This window comes from Squalius cephalus (genome assembly GCF_949319135.1).
Source record: "Squalius cephalus genome assembly, chromosome: 21".
Classification (NCBI taxonomy): domain Eukaryota; kingdom Metazoa; phylum Chordata; class Actinopteri; order Cypriniformes; family Leuciscidae; genus Squalius; species Squalius cephalus.
In genome coordinates, this window is record NC_137142.1 from 30,597,622 (window position 1) to 30,613,537 (window position 15,916).

Sequence of the window (15,916 nt, forward strand, 5' to 3'; positions counted from 1 at the left end):
CAAAGGCACCTTTGATTTTATTTTCCTCTAAACCACTAGATTGTGCAAAAACTTGCCGCAGCATTTTCTACTTTTCTGAAACTTCTGCTTTTCAAAATGCAAGTGGATTTTTGGCTGATCCTTGATGCCTTCTGCCTATACTTTGAACTAATATTTGATGTGTGTTGTAGATTTAAGTAGAAAATGAGAATTGCTTAAATCATTGAATATATTTTGAGACAAAGGTCTTCAGTTTTGTTCAAGGTAATTAAAACAACAGTTTTTCAATAACGGAAGAATGTGTAAAAGTATGATATTTGGGGTAAAATGCGCCACCTGCTGTTAGGGTGAAAGACATAATAATTAACATGATAATAAACAGCTAGCTGACTTATCCTTTTGTTGACATGATGTGGTTAGATTCAGATGGTAAATATCATATATTAGGTTGGCTGTCCACCTTAGAGATAATCAACATATTTATAATGAAACCATCATATTTAAAAAATATGATATTAATCATATCATATAATAAAATATCATTTATTGTTACTACTGTAAATCTATATTTAAATTTTTTTTAAATTTTCCTGTAATTTAAAAATATATTTCCATATTATTCAACTATTTATTGAACAAAAATTAATTCTTTAATTTATCAAAATAAACAGAAAACAGTACAAACTTTGCTGAAGTGATAATTTTGAACAAGTATTAACTTAGAAATGATTAAAAACATTATTTTAGTTTAAGTATTTGTATAAATAATGTGTGCATTTTACCCTGTGTGTGGGGTAAAAGGCCCACCTTGCCACCTCATACATTTATGAGATTTTTAAACTAAATAAACCACTTTTATGATTTATTTCACACAAAATCTGTTGCTCCATAAATGTTCAATACAAACACATCTTTTTCTGCAATCATACACTATGACAGTAGTCAAAAGCAATTTTTTCTCAAGGTGTGCCTTTGGCCCCGTTGTACCTTATTTTACATATCAGTTATAAGAAAGCAATAAGGATAAATGAAAACACTGAGTGATTCCAAGAGGTAATATCATATCTACGTACCTGAAACTCTGTTAAGAAGAAAAAAAAAAAAAGATTTGTTTTTATTTTCATTCATTAAAATGACCAATATGAGAAAAACTTTATTATCCATATGCATTTATACTTCCAAAATACATAGACCAATACAGTTTTGATTATTATTTGCTCTCATTACATGTTCCTATATGTAAGTTAATTTAAATTAAATAAAGAGACAGATAAACTAACCTCTCATCCCACCGCACACATCCCCATAACTGTTATACTGTGTAAAATCAGTCGACTGAGGCTGGAGGAAAAAAAAAAACATTAGAAACAGAAAAAAATGGGTTGAATACAATAAAAAAAATATATATAATAAAAATAAATAATAACTGGTGTGGAATTTAGTTTGACAAAATTTCAACTCAGAAATGGCTAATAAATTTCTCAAACGGAAAGTAACACAATTAAAGTATACAGACTGAAATAGTATTTTCTTGTAAAAAGTACTCCAACAATCTTTGTTTTATTTACAACTTTAAATATAATTTAACAGTTAATACTTTTACAGTGTAATATCTCTTTAATCAATATATTATATTACATTATATTATGATTAATAAGTAATGTCCCACAGATTCCTCAAAAGAAAGGATCTTACCCGATGCAGTCCATTCCGCCCGTATCCAGGCAGTGAGCCTGATTTAGACGGTGAACTTTGATCTGCAATTGCAATAACATAGTATACATTCACCATAAAAAAATTGGGTTCCAAAAATATATACTGTATATAATGCATATGTACATACTGTATATATATTATTCTTTTTAAAATGTATTTTTAAATATATGAAGTATAAATTTCATTCCATTAATCCTGATTCCATAAATTCAAATTCTGCATCCTATTTACTACCCTCAATAAAAATTCAGCAATTCAGTTGGAATTGTATATTCATTTTCAGTTCAATTCTGAATTTCTCGCAACCCTGTTTGTCAATCATGAAGAACGTCAAGATCCCGAACATGAATGTCTAGTTTGCAATCTATTGTACTGAGGAGCATTACTGCTTCCATGCTCGTAGCGTTGTGCCGATTGACTCCGTTCATGACTCTCCCGGATCTTCTCTTTCTCCATCTCCTCTTTAAGGATCATTTTCCCCAAACCAGATTGGATCTGGAATCAGAAACATGAAGCCATTTAGACAGGAACAAGTTCTAGAGCTGCTCTTTGTGTTGCATCATTCTTTCAGTTCCTGACCTTGTTGAGATGTTCCTCCTGGATCTGTCTGCGTTTCTGAAGCTCCTCCTCATCCTCCTCTCTTGACCTTCTCCACCCGTCTGTTCCTGAGCGGCACAACGACAATAAAAACACCTTAGTCAGTCACAAACACCTGAAATCAAGGATGGAGGAGAGAGCTAATGAAAAAGACAGAGTAGAAAGCCAGTCTATGCTATGCGCAATTCTGCATTCATTAATCTGTTTTCTTATAAAGGAAACACAAGGTATTTATACATCAGACCTACAGAACAGAAATGAAATGATTACTTGTGTATTACATCAAGACAGACGATTACACGGTAACACATGGACAGAAAGACAACACAAACGTTTGAAGTCAATCTCAGTATTCGGTTTTAAAACTTTTTAACGTTACACTATTTCTTTTTTTATGCCAATCCAGCACCAAAAGCTGTTTTAATGCGATAATACAATAATTTGAAACACAATGATGAACAATAAACAAACTTTACAGTACTGCAAGAAAAAAGTACTCAATTTGATATTGAATATTAAACTATTAATCAGGAAGAAGCAACTTGCTACTTACTAGCATTAACTGCATCTACGTCTAAATCTGCATCTATCTAAATGTTAATAAATCTGCTTTAAATCTTGAGGGCAAGGTTGTAGTTCCCACAGTACCTAGGGCAGCATGGGAGATCGGCAAGGACCAGCAGTCTGTCTCTATCATTGCTGGGTAGTCTGGACCAGGGGCGTACGCTGAGGGGAATTTGGCCGATTTGATGATGTCATCAGCAGACTTGCTCTGGGCTGCAAAGGCAGCTGAATCTAGATCAATAAACCAGGGGAGCTGGACCATCAGTGTGGCTAGACCAACATCTAACCAACAGATAGCAGAAAAACCACCTGCTGCAAGCCATGTGTGGCATAAGAGTTTAAGGCCTCTCCTCATTCACATTCACAATGCTACTATAGAGACTACTGGTTGTTTGCTTGCATGCTAAACATGCACATCTATATCATAAATCACTCAGCCAAAATAAGCCATGCAGGAATCTGACAAACAAGCACTGGCTTCAGAACACATAGCATGAAGGCAGCGGGATCTGACCTGCTGAATCTATGTCCGAATGACTCTACTTTAAAGGGGTCATATCATGAAGGATCCGATACAGTAAAAACGCCCTCCCTGATGCAAAAAAAGACCAACTGAAATCTCTTGTTCTTAATTTACTGACATCAGACCAATTAAAGGTGCAGTAAGCGATTTCTGAGAAACGCTGTTGAAGGTGGAGCGGACCGAGCACCAAGACACATTTGTAAGCAATCAGCAGTAAGGGGCGTGTCCACTCTTTAGGGGGGAGGAGCCTGTGTTGCATAGTGTGTACGTGAATGTGGGGGCAGAGCTATCAAGATAGGGGTGGGATCCTTTTGGGTAGGGGCGAGTTTGTTTTGGTGATTTCTATCTATCTATCTATCTATCTATCTATCTATCTATCTATCTATCTATCTATCTATCTATCTATCTATCTATCTATCTATCTATCTATCTATCTATCTATGTATCTGTCTGTCTGTCTGTGTCTATGTCTGTCTGTCTATGTGTAGCACCTGCCGCTCTGCATGTGACTCCAAATGATCCTAACGTTAGAAACAAGCGGCTGAAGTTTATTTTTAACAAGATCCCTGATCATTTTATGCTGATCTTAATATCATTTAGACACACTTTTCAGTGCAGATTGTCTTGGGATGGAGAAAAACAAACTACATTGAACTCCACAGAAAACCTGCACGTGCAAAAGCATTTGATCTCATTTCACATGCGAAAAGGGCATTTGCATACAAAAAATAAAAATAAATTGTCAACTTATAATTTTTTGCCACCGATATTATATACAGTACTAGCATTATAATTGGACCTCAGAGAGAGAGAAAAAAACAGTATTGTGTGATATGACCCATTTAAATACCAATAAACTTAAGATTTTTTTTCCTTTTTTCAATGCTTGGTGAAAAATAATACTAGAGATTCAGCAACAAGCTGTCAATGTAATCATTATTTTAAAAAATAACAGTTACTTACATGACTTTACATGTTTGGTAATACGGGGTCACTAAAAAAATGAGCAGATACTAACTTATGCAGATCTAACTTAAAAATCGTGCAATTTTTTTTTTTTTTTTTTGCAAGTTTTGTTATTGATGAATATGAATGAAAGCTCATCAGGCACTCATCAGAAGACGCTTTAATGATGATTGATTGATCGGTTGGTTGATTGATATTTATAGTGAAATGAGCTCAGTTGAGAAGACTTCAAACAATACTTACATGTTAACATTGAGGTGGTGTTAAATGGCACACAAGCAGATATTAATGAGGTGGAGGGACTCACAGTTTCCAAACAAAAACAGACAAACAAAACACAGAATTATGGAAAAGTGACATACAAACCATACACAGTCATGGCGTGAAATATTCTGCAATTCCATGACCGTAAGATTTTTCCCAATAAGAATTTTCAACCCTAGCCTGAGGTTACCACTGAACTGTTAAGATTTGTTTCTTCATCGATAAGGCCGTAGAAATGCCCTGCTGTTGTGAGGCAAGCAGCATTAAAGGGAACATGAACGTGCCTGTATATTAGGTATGCTGTTTTAAATGTCATGCAGATGCTGAATAAGATTGTGTAAACTGACTTGAACGGTAAACAGAACAGCTAGTTGCTCCGCATGAGTGCTTTAAAGCTTGCAATGATAGAACTGTCTAGCCATTTTAAATAAGTAAAGTAATTAAGTAAAAATAGGCAAGCATTTTAAGAAGTTCACTCAGATGCAATCTTCACAATGCAATGCTTAAAAACAGTGATTCCCAACCAAGGGTGCACATTCCTCAGCGGGTGCTTAAACATTGCCATTTTGCTGTGTAAAACTTGTAAGTCTTCATCCTATAAGTTAATACCCTGGAAATCCAGAGTTCTCGCGAGAGCACAAGTTGAATTTGCTCAGCGAGTTTACTCTGGCGTCGAGTAATGATGCTCATTAACTATGCCCTTGTATCCGAGCTGCACCAATCACATCAGGTTATCTGATATACTGTAGGCGGGCCAGAGGCGAGCTAAACAGAAGACGACAGCGCTGTGACGTCAAAGTCATTAGTAAACATTGCAAGATGGCTATGGATGAACACCAGTTGTTTGAAATGGCTTTGGCCGCTACAATGAACGAGTTAGACTTGGCTTTTTATCTAAAAGAGGAACAGAAGACGGCGCTCGAATCCTTCCTTTGCAAGAAGGGCATTTTTGCTGTTTTGCTGACCGAATACGGCAAGAGACTAATCTACCAGTTAACTCCGCTGGTAGATAAGCATATGGGGCTTCTTGTGATTAGTCGTAGTGTTATCCAATTGTGTGCAGTGAGATTTTCAAATGCATGCTTGGTGCCGCCCCTCGAGCTGGCCGATTTTCATTAGTCGATGCCAGACCATTAATCTTTCAGATTTAGGTCTGGATTTCCAGGCTAATAAGTTACATCTTCTCATAAAAAATTGTACCAATGACAGTGTATTTTCTCTTGTGTGATACTGTATTTTCTACTTGAGCTTCAATAGCATTTCAATTTCAGCATACAAAGAGTGCATATTACTTTAAATTTGTTAAATGTTGTACCTAAGTTTCACTTTATCATTAGGTCTTTCTCATGTAATCTTTTTCTTATCTTCTCAAACTTTACAAATTAGCTCAGAGGTCTCGCTGAAGAAAAAAATAAATAAATAAATAATAAAAAAAAAGGATAGAAACATGGCTAGAAAGTGATAATTAAGGCCATTTTAATATGAGTTAAAAGGTTTGGTGTTTGTGACGGGTATGATAGTACCTTAAAGGGTTAGTTCACACAAAAATGAAAATTCTGTCATTAATTACTCACCCTCGTGTCGTCCCAAACCCGTAAGACCTTCATTCATCTTCGAAACACAAATTAAGATATTGATTTCGATGGCTCAGGGGAGGCTCCATTGACAGCTATTTAATTAACACTTTGAAGGCCCAGAAAGGTAGGAAAGACATGAACGCGCATCGGAAATGTATTCTCGTCGCTTCATAAAATTAAGGTTGAACCACTGTTGTCACATGGACTATTTTAATGGGGTCTTTCCTACCTTTCTGGGCCTTCAAAGTGTTCATTAAATATCTGTCAATGGAACCCCTCCGGAGCCATCAGATTTCATCAAAAATATCTTAATTTGTGTTCCGAAGATGAACGAAGGTCTTACGGGTTTGGAACGACTTGATGAGGGTGAGTAATTAATGACAGAATTTTCATTTTTGGGTGAACTATCCCTTTAAGATGGGGCTGTGTGAGTCCATATATCACAAATTGGTTGGGAAACACTGCTTTAGTATTATAAATCAATAGGCATGTGTCCAAATCTAATTTCCTATCATTCATCAATGTAAAAGTTAATGTGTTGACCTCAAAGATTCTGAATGACTATACCATGCTGTTTGTAGATAGGGGGTTTTCTGTAGATGTTTACTCCTTGATCTGAAAGAAAGGAAAAAGTAAATGTTTTAAATTTTAATTATTGATATCATCGTTACTGGGTTTTAAATAGAATAAACAAAAGCAATAACACATACAAAATGCACCAACGATCAATAAAGTCTGAGAAAACTGCATCACGTAAACTTTGGATTTTCCATAACCATAACATAACATATGATTTAAGATCTTTACATTTTCTGAACAAAAATGTGAGTGCTGTTAGCATGTGCAGAATTTTCATTTCTAGTTGAACTGGCACTTTAAGACAGAGAGATAACCAGATATAGAAAATGTAATGAATTGTGAAAGTGTGCTTAAACACAGGGGCATGCTGGGATTGACACACAGAGGGCCGCTGGAAGAATCCCAACAGTACCTGGCAGGTGAAAATGTTTAGGGGTCAGAGGGAGAGGAGGGGTGCTGGACCCTGGGGAGCTCCGACCACTGGACGGCTCAGTGCCTCCAATCAGAAACAGGGTCAGAGGTCAATAGGGAGAATAGCTCAAATTAGGGCTGGGAGAAATAGCTAAAAACAACATTCTTCAGCCATTTGACAATAATCAATATTTAATGTGTATGTGTGTGTGTATGCATATGTATATAGCCTCAATTTTTACTCAAAATGATAAATAACAACATTTATATACATATACACTAATGGTAAAAAGTTTGGAATAATAAAGATTGTTTGTCCTTGCAGGATAAAAAGTGTTAATTTTTATTTTTTAATTTTTAAAACTTTTTTAAATTCACCAAATGTTTGAATAGTAGTGCATCACGGTTTCCACAAGTCCTAGTTTTTATAGGGGATTTGGAAAGGTTTTCTCTATTCTAAAACTAAATTTGGACACTGAGGGGGTGGGAGCTGTAAATTAGTAAGCTGTAAATAATCCACAAAATTAATTTTGATTTGATGAAATATTAAATTGAGTTTTATGAAGACAGCAGACTGATGGACACTCCAGACAGGGTTCATAGCTCACCGGGTCTGTGGAAGTGCTGTGGTGAGCGGGACATGGGTGTGTAACTGTGGCGGCTGTAAATGGGAGAGCCGATGGAGCCCTGACTCGTCGACCTGTGGAGGATACGTTCTCTCATGTCATAATAACCCTGAAAAAAACATGCAGGAAACAAACACTGTTAAAAAAAAATGCCATTCTTACAATTGAAAATATAAATATTCTCCACAATTTATTATGATGTAATCATTTTATTTTTGCCTGCATTCAAAATAAACTCAAAATCTGACTTACCTCAGCAGTCGGTGTGGGCGACCTGGTCTGAAACAACAGGGCAAAAAAAAATAAATGCATACAATGAAACTTTTGTGAAGAAATTCACATTGTAACTGGGACACTATTAAAGCTATAGGGGCAAATCTTAAAAAAATAAACACCTGTCAGGAACAAGAATTTTATCCCAAAATCAAAAGAAAGAAAAGAGTAGTTGTATTTTGCTTTAAGAAAATCTATCTATCTGTCTGTCTGTCTGTCTGTCCGTCCGTCCGTCCGTCCGTCCATCCATAAATCCATCCATCCATCCATAATAGGACTTATAAAAAAGTAAAGTAAAACATGGATGCACAGCAGAGAATTTGTGTGGCTAGTGACTCTTGAGAACCCGTCTGAATCATTAAATCAGAAATGGGACTGCTAGTCCACATACAGTGTGCCATGAGAATGAGTGGAACAGGTCATGTGAATAACTTACTCTGTCGTCTGGCATGGGTGAACACTCTCTCCTGGAGCTCTGCAGCTGTCAACAGAGAGGTGTTGTGTTGGGATAATAAACTCCAGGTGAATGTCAAATAAAGGACTACTGTAAGTGACTTTTACACAAAAAATGTATTAGTCTGTGTTCAATACTGAACTCTGAGAGCTCTGTTTCAAACCCTAGTGAGCTGCATCACTATTTACTACCTACAAATGTACCTTCTTAGGCAGTATCCTATAATATCCTATGATAATTTCATCTGCTGAATTCCCTTTTATGTAGTGATTTAGTTTTTGGGCTCTACAAGAATAGGTTTTCATGCTTTCATGTTTTTCATACTGCGTATGTCTTGGGTGGGAATTATTTAAAAGAGGAATATTGTGACTTGTTTGTTCCCGGAAGAAAACACAAGACCACAATGGAGGCATTTCAGGGAGGCATTGAACCAAACCCATAATAAGTGTTTGATGCCAAAAAGCTCTTTTTTTGATTCATCTGTCCATAGAACATTTGAAAAGTAACTGACACTACTGGAACTTCAAACTGGACAGTTTCTATGGTCAGATGAAACAAAAAAATTAGCTTTTTTGGCAGCAAACACTTAAGATGGGATTTAAAAGTACTACATGTGTAAAATGAAATACTCTGCTGTCTCTTTAATGCTGTGGGCCTAATTGTCTGCCAGTGGTCCCGGACATCTTGTTCAGATACATGGCATCATGGATTCGATGAAATACCAACAGATAAAAAATCAAAACCTGACGGGCTGTGCTAGAAATCATATAACGGGCCATGTTTGGATCTTCCCTTAGGACAGTGATCCAAAAACAAACATCAAAATCAACACAAAAATGGGTCACTGAGCACAAAACCAAGCATCTGCAATGGCCATCTCAATCCTCAGACCTGAACCCTGTAGAAAATGAGTGGGCTGAACTGAAGAGAAGAAGCACCAACATGAACTTGTGAATCTGAAGGATCTGGAGAGATCCTGTATGGAGGAATGGTCTCTGATCTCTTGTCAGGTGTTCTCCAAACTCATCAGGCATTATAGGAGAAGACTCAGAGCAGTTATCTTGGCAAAAGGAGGTTGCAAAAGGTATTTAATAAAAGGGGGAAAATAATTGTTCCCAACGTGTTTTGGAGAAAAACATTTATTTCATAATGTGATTTTCCCCACACTTTCAATTCTTTTACTTCAATGAAAGGTTAGATTTTTGCTATTTTTTAAAATAAAATATCAAAAGGATTAACAATGCAGATTTATTTTTTACAGCCATCTTTGATCATATTTACCAAGGGGGCAAATAATTCTGACCAGCACTCTAAATATATATATATATATATATATATATATGCAATGCTGCCTATAATTTAGCAGTTTGCCTTTTGAACCAGTCTTCTCATCAGGAGCATGTCACCTATGATGCTGTCTAGAGAGAAAGGTCTCTATGGTTTGGAACAGAGCTTCTTTTTGACTTCTTTTTACCTCTCCCACACTCTCTCCCTCCTCTGACTCCTCCAGTGTGGTGGTGTAAAGTGGCTCATAGTGGATTAAATCTGGACGCTCAATGTCATAAATGGCTTTGACTTTGGGAATGGCTGCTAAATCCCTGTAATCAAGGATCTCATTGTCTACTTTTGCCTAGAGAGAAACACAAGCACACACAGGGAGTCACACACATATATGAATTTCTACATGACAGCAGTGGAAATATTCAATTCTACAAACAGCCTCTCCCAGGCCAATCAAAGGCCAAAATCATGAGAATTAATAAAGCAATAAGCCATGAGGTTGTATGTTATAGTGATTTTATCATGGTTATTGTTTTAATAAGTTAACTGTTATTTATATTTCAACACTGCTGTCAGAATTCACAATGACAGAAAAGAAAGCTATCTATCAGGACTTCTATCTATTTTAACATCCAACTACATGACAACTCAAATAAGCCAATTTATAATATTGTAAAGTCCAATAAAATGCACAATAATTATAGATATTTGTTGAGTAATCAGCATTAAAAGTACTTACTCTACCTCTTCAAAAGTTTGAGGTCGGTATATTTTTTTAATGATTTTGATTTTGATGATTTTTTAAGTCTCTTATGCTCACCCCGGCTGCATTTATTTGTTCAAAAATACAGTGAAACATTATTACAATATATATATATATATATATATATATATATATATATATATATATATTAATATATATTTATATGTAATTTATTCCTGTGATGCAAAGCTGAATTTAAAAGTCTTCAGTGTCACATGATCCTTCAGAAATCATTCTAATATGCTGATTTGCTGCTCAAGAAACATTTCTAATTATTATCAATGTTGTGCTGCTTCATATTTTTGTGCATTTTTTCCCCCAGGATTCTTTAATAAATAGAAAATTCAAAAGAACAGCATTTATTTGAAATAGAGCTCTTTTGTATTTGGGACCAACATAAATAGTTTTATATATATATAAAAAATAACTATGGTATGTATATATGATACATGCATATATATCAACTCACACAATGATGAACTAATGCACTTACATATATGGTGTGACCCGGTGAGCTAGGTATGCTTGAACCAGGTCTGGAACATATACTCTCGGTCGACGAGCGCATCGGCTGTGGAGCAAAAAAAAAAAAAAAAAAAAAAAAAACTATATTCAACATAAGCTTTAAATAAAAACAACAGCAGAGAAAATTATAAAATAATAATTCATTTGCATCTAAACAGCTAACCAGAAGTTCATAATGATTAGTATGATCCATGATTACTCAATAAACTTCCCTTTAGCAGAAGATTTTATACCTATATTTCTTATACCTATATATAACCTATATTTGCTTTATTGCACATAATCTTGGCCTAATGTATTCTTTCTGACTTTGACTTACATTACATTACACATTAACACATTTTGTAACTGTTGCACATGGTTGTAAAGAGACACACTATAGTGTACAATATATAAGGCCAATCAGGGTGCAGAAAGTCAGTCAGCTGATCAATGCTATGACTCACTTATTGTGAGACATAACCAACAAGGCATCCACAACAAATCTGAAATAAGTGCAACATAAATATATTATAAATGCATTTATCCAAATTTTTCAAATGTTCTAAGAAAACCTTTAACTAAAACTAAAACTTTGACCCTTAACTAAAACTAATAATAAAAATAAAATAATTTATGTTAATTGAAATAAAGCTGAAATAAAATAAAATATAAATACTAGTTGAAAACCTAAATTATTAATATAGCACTAAAATTATTAACTGGAAATAAAACCAACTAAAACTAAAACTGAAATAAATACCTAATAAACCTAAATAGCAATATTTAAAAATAAATTATTAAATAAATTAAAATTATTAATATAGCACTAAAATTATTAACTGGAAATAAATCAAAAGTAAAACCAACTAAAACCAAAACTGAAATAAATATCTAATAAACCTAAATAGCAATATTTAAAAATAAATCAATTAATTAATTAAAATTAAAATGACAAAAACACATAACAATATTACTAAAAGTTAAACTAAAACTACAAGTCGAGACCAGTGTGTTTTGAACCCTTTTCTTATGAAGGCCAGAACTAAATGATGACAGAACCTTTAAAACAAACCTAAAACAAATGAAATCATTCATTTGCCTTCCACACAATGAATGTCAATGGCGATTTCATGTTTCCAATGGCGGGAAATGTAAGGGCATCTGATATTACTCAGCATACTGAAATGCAGTAAGCGTGATAACAGCTGCTTGGCTTGATCTGAGACCTATGTGGTAATACTGGAGCACAACAACAAGACCGAAGGAATTTCCTTAAGGTTGCACCAATATCCAACTTTTGACTTACTAATCGACTAAACAGAGTAACTGGGATGTTGATTACTATCTGTTCTGTGGCACCAGCGTCTATGAGATGGAATAAACCAGATGTTAAAGATGGTTTATGTCTAAAACAGAGCAGGCGGCTTGAGTGTACTGCCAGTGAGGAGCACTGCAACCCTCCACCTGCAGGGGGCAGCACATGGTCATGCGATGCCATGCCGCAGCTGACAGAGAGTACAGTACCTGCCTTTCTGTTTTGCTGAGAAGAGCTAGAGATGCAGGCAATAGCTGTGGAGGAAGACACAGGGGTTTGGTTGGACATCATACAAGATTCTGAATCACCTATAGCGGGGTTCCCGGAACGAGTGTTTGAGCGACAAGTCTACTAGAGAACATGGAGAAAGTACAACCTCAAAGCTAGCAATGAGATATTATCTGCTTACTTTCTGAAAAGAGTCAGCAGAGAAGAACACACAGACAACAACAATACAGGACAAACATGTAAATACCGGATACAAAAGTGACATGGACAAAGGGCCGTACCCGCTGTCTCTCCTCGCCTCTAGTTGAATGTTTACAGCCTGGATGCCAAACTGTTGATCCTGCATAAACAATGAAACAGAAGGCAAATAAACCAAAGACAACCAGGCTAAGAGGCCACATTTAGAGTGAAGTCATGTGATTTGGATATATTTTTGACAACGCATATAAAGAAGAATTAAAAAAAAAAAATTGTACATGATTTTCAGAGGTGACCTTTACTATTGGCCAACTAGTCATTTTTTTAAGTAACGATGATAATCTCAATTTCTAGAGATATGGTGGACATATATTGTTTAGTTTTTTTAAATAAGTTAATACTTTTAGTAAATTTATCCAATGTGACAAAGACACTTATAATGTCACAAAAGATTTCTATTTCAAATAAATGCATAGCTTTTGAACATCCTATTCATCAAAGCATAAAAGAAGCAAAAATATTAAGCTGCACAACTGTTTTCAACATCGATATTAATAATAATACATGTTTCTTGAGCAGCAAATTTGCATTTTAGAATGATTTCTGAAGGATCATGTGACACTGATGACAGAAGTAATGATGCTGAAAATTCAGATTTGCTTCACATTAATAAATTATATTTTAAATATCTATAAAACTGTTATTTTGAATTGTAATAATATTTAATAATATTACTGTTTTTATTGTATTTTTGACCAAATAAATGAAGCCTTGGTGACAAGAGAAGATCAAAAATCAAGCCCACACTTTTAAATGGTATTGCATTTTGTAGTGCATCATTATCTGCCACCATATACTATACATAAGACAATACAATCTAAATAAAAAATACAGATATCATCAAACTAAAAATAACTATTTAGTCCCAAGAGGCATCCAAGTCCGATTTACCCTTCAAAATCAATGTGCTCAGCTAAAATGAAAACAAAAGCATCATGGAAATGAAAACAAAAGCACCCTTAAATCTTATTTTCTGAGAAATTAATGTGTGTTTTGCTGAAAACAAGAACAAATATCTGCCAGTGGATTAAGAAAAATAATTAACCTGTATTTCTTCTTACCCCACTGGCAGATATTTTTCTGTTTTAACTCACTTCATTTTGAAGCAATAAAAAAACATACTTAATATCCAAGTAATGTTGCTTCTCAAAAATGTTTAGATATTTGTACTGGGGAAAAAAAGACAAAAATAATGAGGAAGAACATCATTTTTTACAGTGTAGTTGAACCAGACAAGTCAAATCATAAAAAAGAAACAGGGTTTTAACACACAATTTTACTGAATTGACAAAGGTTCTTCCTGCAGAACAAAAACATATTATATGTGCTGTCTGTAAAGGCTCAGACTCACCTTGCAGGTACATCTCCTCTCCCTCTGTAAACATCTGGTTACACCTGCTACAGCGAGCACAGCTGGGGTGGTAGTGCTTGTCCCCTGCCTGTGGAGAAACACACACATCACTATATCGATTCGCTTAAAGTTGAACTGCACTAACAACCATAAAGTCAGATAACTCAAACAGACTGTTACAGAGAAACTGATGCTTTGCATGTGTATCATGTGAGACGACACATATTTTATTCAAATGACCAGAACCAATGAGCTTATCAAATATAACACAGAAAGGTTCTGTGTTCTCTCTTTACAGCGCAGAAATCATCTCAAAACCTTTGAACAATATTCATACGCAAAAATCAGTCTTAAGAGAGACTTACAGGCCCTGTGTAGTATTTTGTGATCTCAAACTACTCAAAGTCCTTCATATAGAGTGTGTTATACTCCAGAGCGGCGATGCACAAACACATCCCATTATAGCTTAAAGTGTGAAAAGAAAAGGCAAGTGTCTCTCTAACAGCCAATCAGATTCAATTAGCCGGATGAGATTTCCTGTTGCAATCGTCTGCTGTGAGACTGTTGTGAAACTGTAGACGGTTATCTGTGAGAGATCGGATGTGTGTAACGTGCTTTTGTGCTGCAGGTCTGTGTCACAATCAGTGTCTTTGGGTGACACTTTCATTTGATGGACCCCTTTAGATATTCTGTTGAATATAAGGGTGTGTTCACACTTGTAGTTCGGTTCAATTGGTTCGTTTGGTCCGGACCCAAAAAACAAAACAAAAACATTTAGTCCTGGTCTACATATGATGGAATTTTGACCAGCTGAGAACTCGTGAAGAGCTTATAAAATGTGTAAAGGAGTCAAAACAGCGCTAGGAAATCCAGGCGCCTCGGTTCGTTTGTTCGGCACGCAGCAAGGTTCAGCGTTCACACTTATTCAAATTAACCGTATTAACAGAGCAATTGCACCAGCAAACCTTCCAAGTGTGAACCTTCTCATTAGAGTATCAGTAGACAGTCTGCTGAATATCTGCTAACTCTTTATTTTGATGCTCCCCAACAGACACTCTACTGACTATAAAGCCCCTTTCACACTGCGCGTTGATCCCGTAAAATTGCCGTAAAATTGCTAGAGTGCCTTCTGTGTGAACGCAAACACTTCCCGGGATCGATGCCGGGATGGGGACCTAGTAATATTGCCGGGATCGCGCCCTGTGTGAACAAAAACCAAGACCAACCTACCAACCCAGGCCTTTCTACCACCTATGCCACAGCATATGGGGAACGAGCCACTCGGCAAACCCATTGGCGCTACTGGGGAGTATGGACTTGTCTTCGTGTAGAAATGACGAAGAGGAGTTATCAGCAGAACTGACATCTGACAGGAGTTATCACATCCTGACGTCACATGTCTTTATGGGATATTTACGGCATGTGTGTGAACGCACTCACAGATTCCGGAAAGTCACTGGCAGTGTGAATGAACCAAAACCAAACGATCCCGGCACATTATCCGTGTATTTTCCGGAATCTCTGTGAGAAAGGGGCTCAAGTAACTTTACAAGTACATGTCAACTTATTCTACTAACACTAATCCAACCCTTAACAGCCTAATAATAATCAACCAATTCTCTATTGAGAGTTATTTGACATGTAAGGTGCAACGTTGCTTCTAGTCGACTATAACAGTCTAAAG

At 35.6% G+C, this 15,916-nt stretch overlaps 1 protein-coding gene across 2 annotated transcripts in view; it reads right to left on the reverse strand.

Annotated features, from left to right (window-relative positions):
• Positions 1 to 15,916, reverse strand: part of ablim1a (actin binding LIM protein 1a) — a gene marked incomplete at both ends in the record, with an annotated part of 47,657 nt that overhangs the window by 4,268 nt on the left and 27,473 nt on the right. The window contains 16 exons of one of the 2 annotated variants that reach the window (XM_079855594.1): positions 1,053 to 1,060; positions 1,260 to 1,320; positions 1,675 to 1,736; positions 2,082 to 2,190; positions 2,275 to 2,360; positions 2,941 to 3,087; positions 6,754 to 6,801; positions 7,178 to 7,261; positions 7,785 to 7,911; positions 8,055 to 8,081; positions 8,512 to 8,556; positions 10,004 to 10,159; positions 11,067 to 11,144; positions 12,605 to 12,649; positions 12,905 to 12,963; positions 14,233 to 14,320. In XM_079855594.1, coding sequence (XP_079711720.1) covers positions 1,053 to 1,060; positions 1,260 to 1,320; positions 1,675 to 1,736; positions 2,082 to 2,190; positions 2,275 to 2,360; positions 2,941 to 3,087; positions 6,754 to 6,801; positions 7,178 to 7,261; positions 7,785 to 7,911; positions 8,055 to 8,081; positions 8,512 to 8,556; positions 10,004 to 10,159; positions 11,067 to 11,144; positions 12,605 to 12,649; positions 12,905 to 12,963; positions 14,233 to 14,320 — 1,230 coding nt within the window. Of the gene's footprint in view, positions 1 to 1,052; positions 1,061 to 1,254; positions 1,321 to 1,674; positions 1,737 to 2,081; positions 2,191 to 2,274; positions 2,361 to 2,940; positions 3,088 to 6,753; positions 6,802 to 7,177; positions 7,262 to 7,784; positions 7,912 to 8,054; positions 8,082 to 8,511; positions 8,557 to 10,003; positions 10,160 to 11,066; positions 11,145 to 12,604; positions 12,650 to 12,904; positions 12,964 to 14,232; positions 14,321 to 15,916 lie in introns of those variants that run through there. The other variant, XM_079855593.1, reaches the window with a different exon arrangement.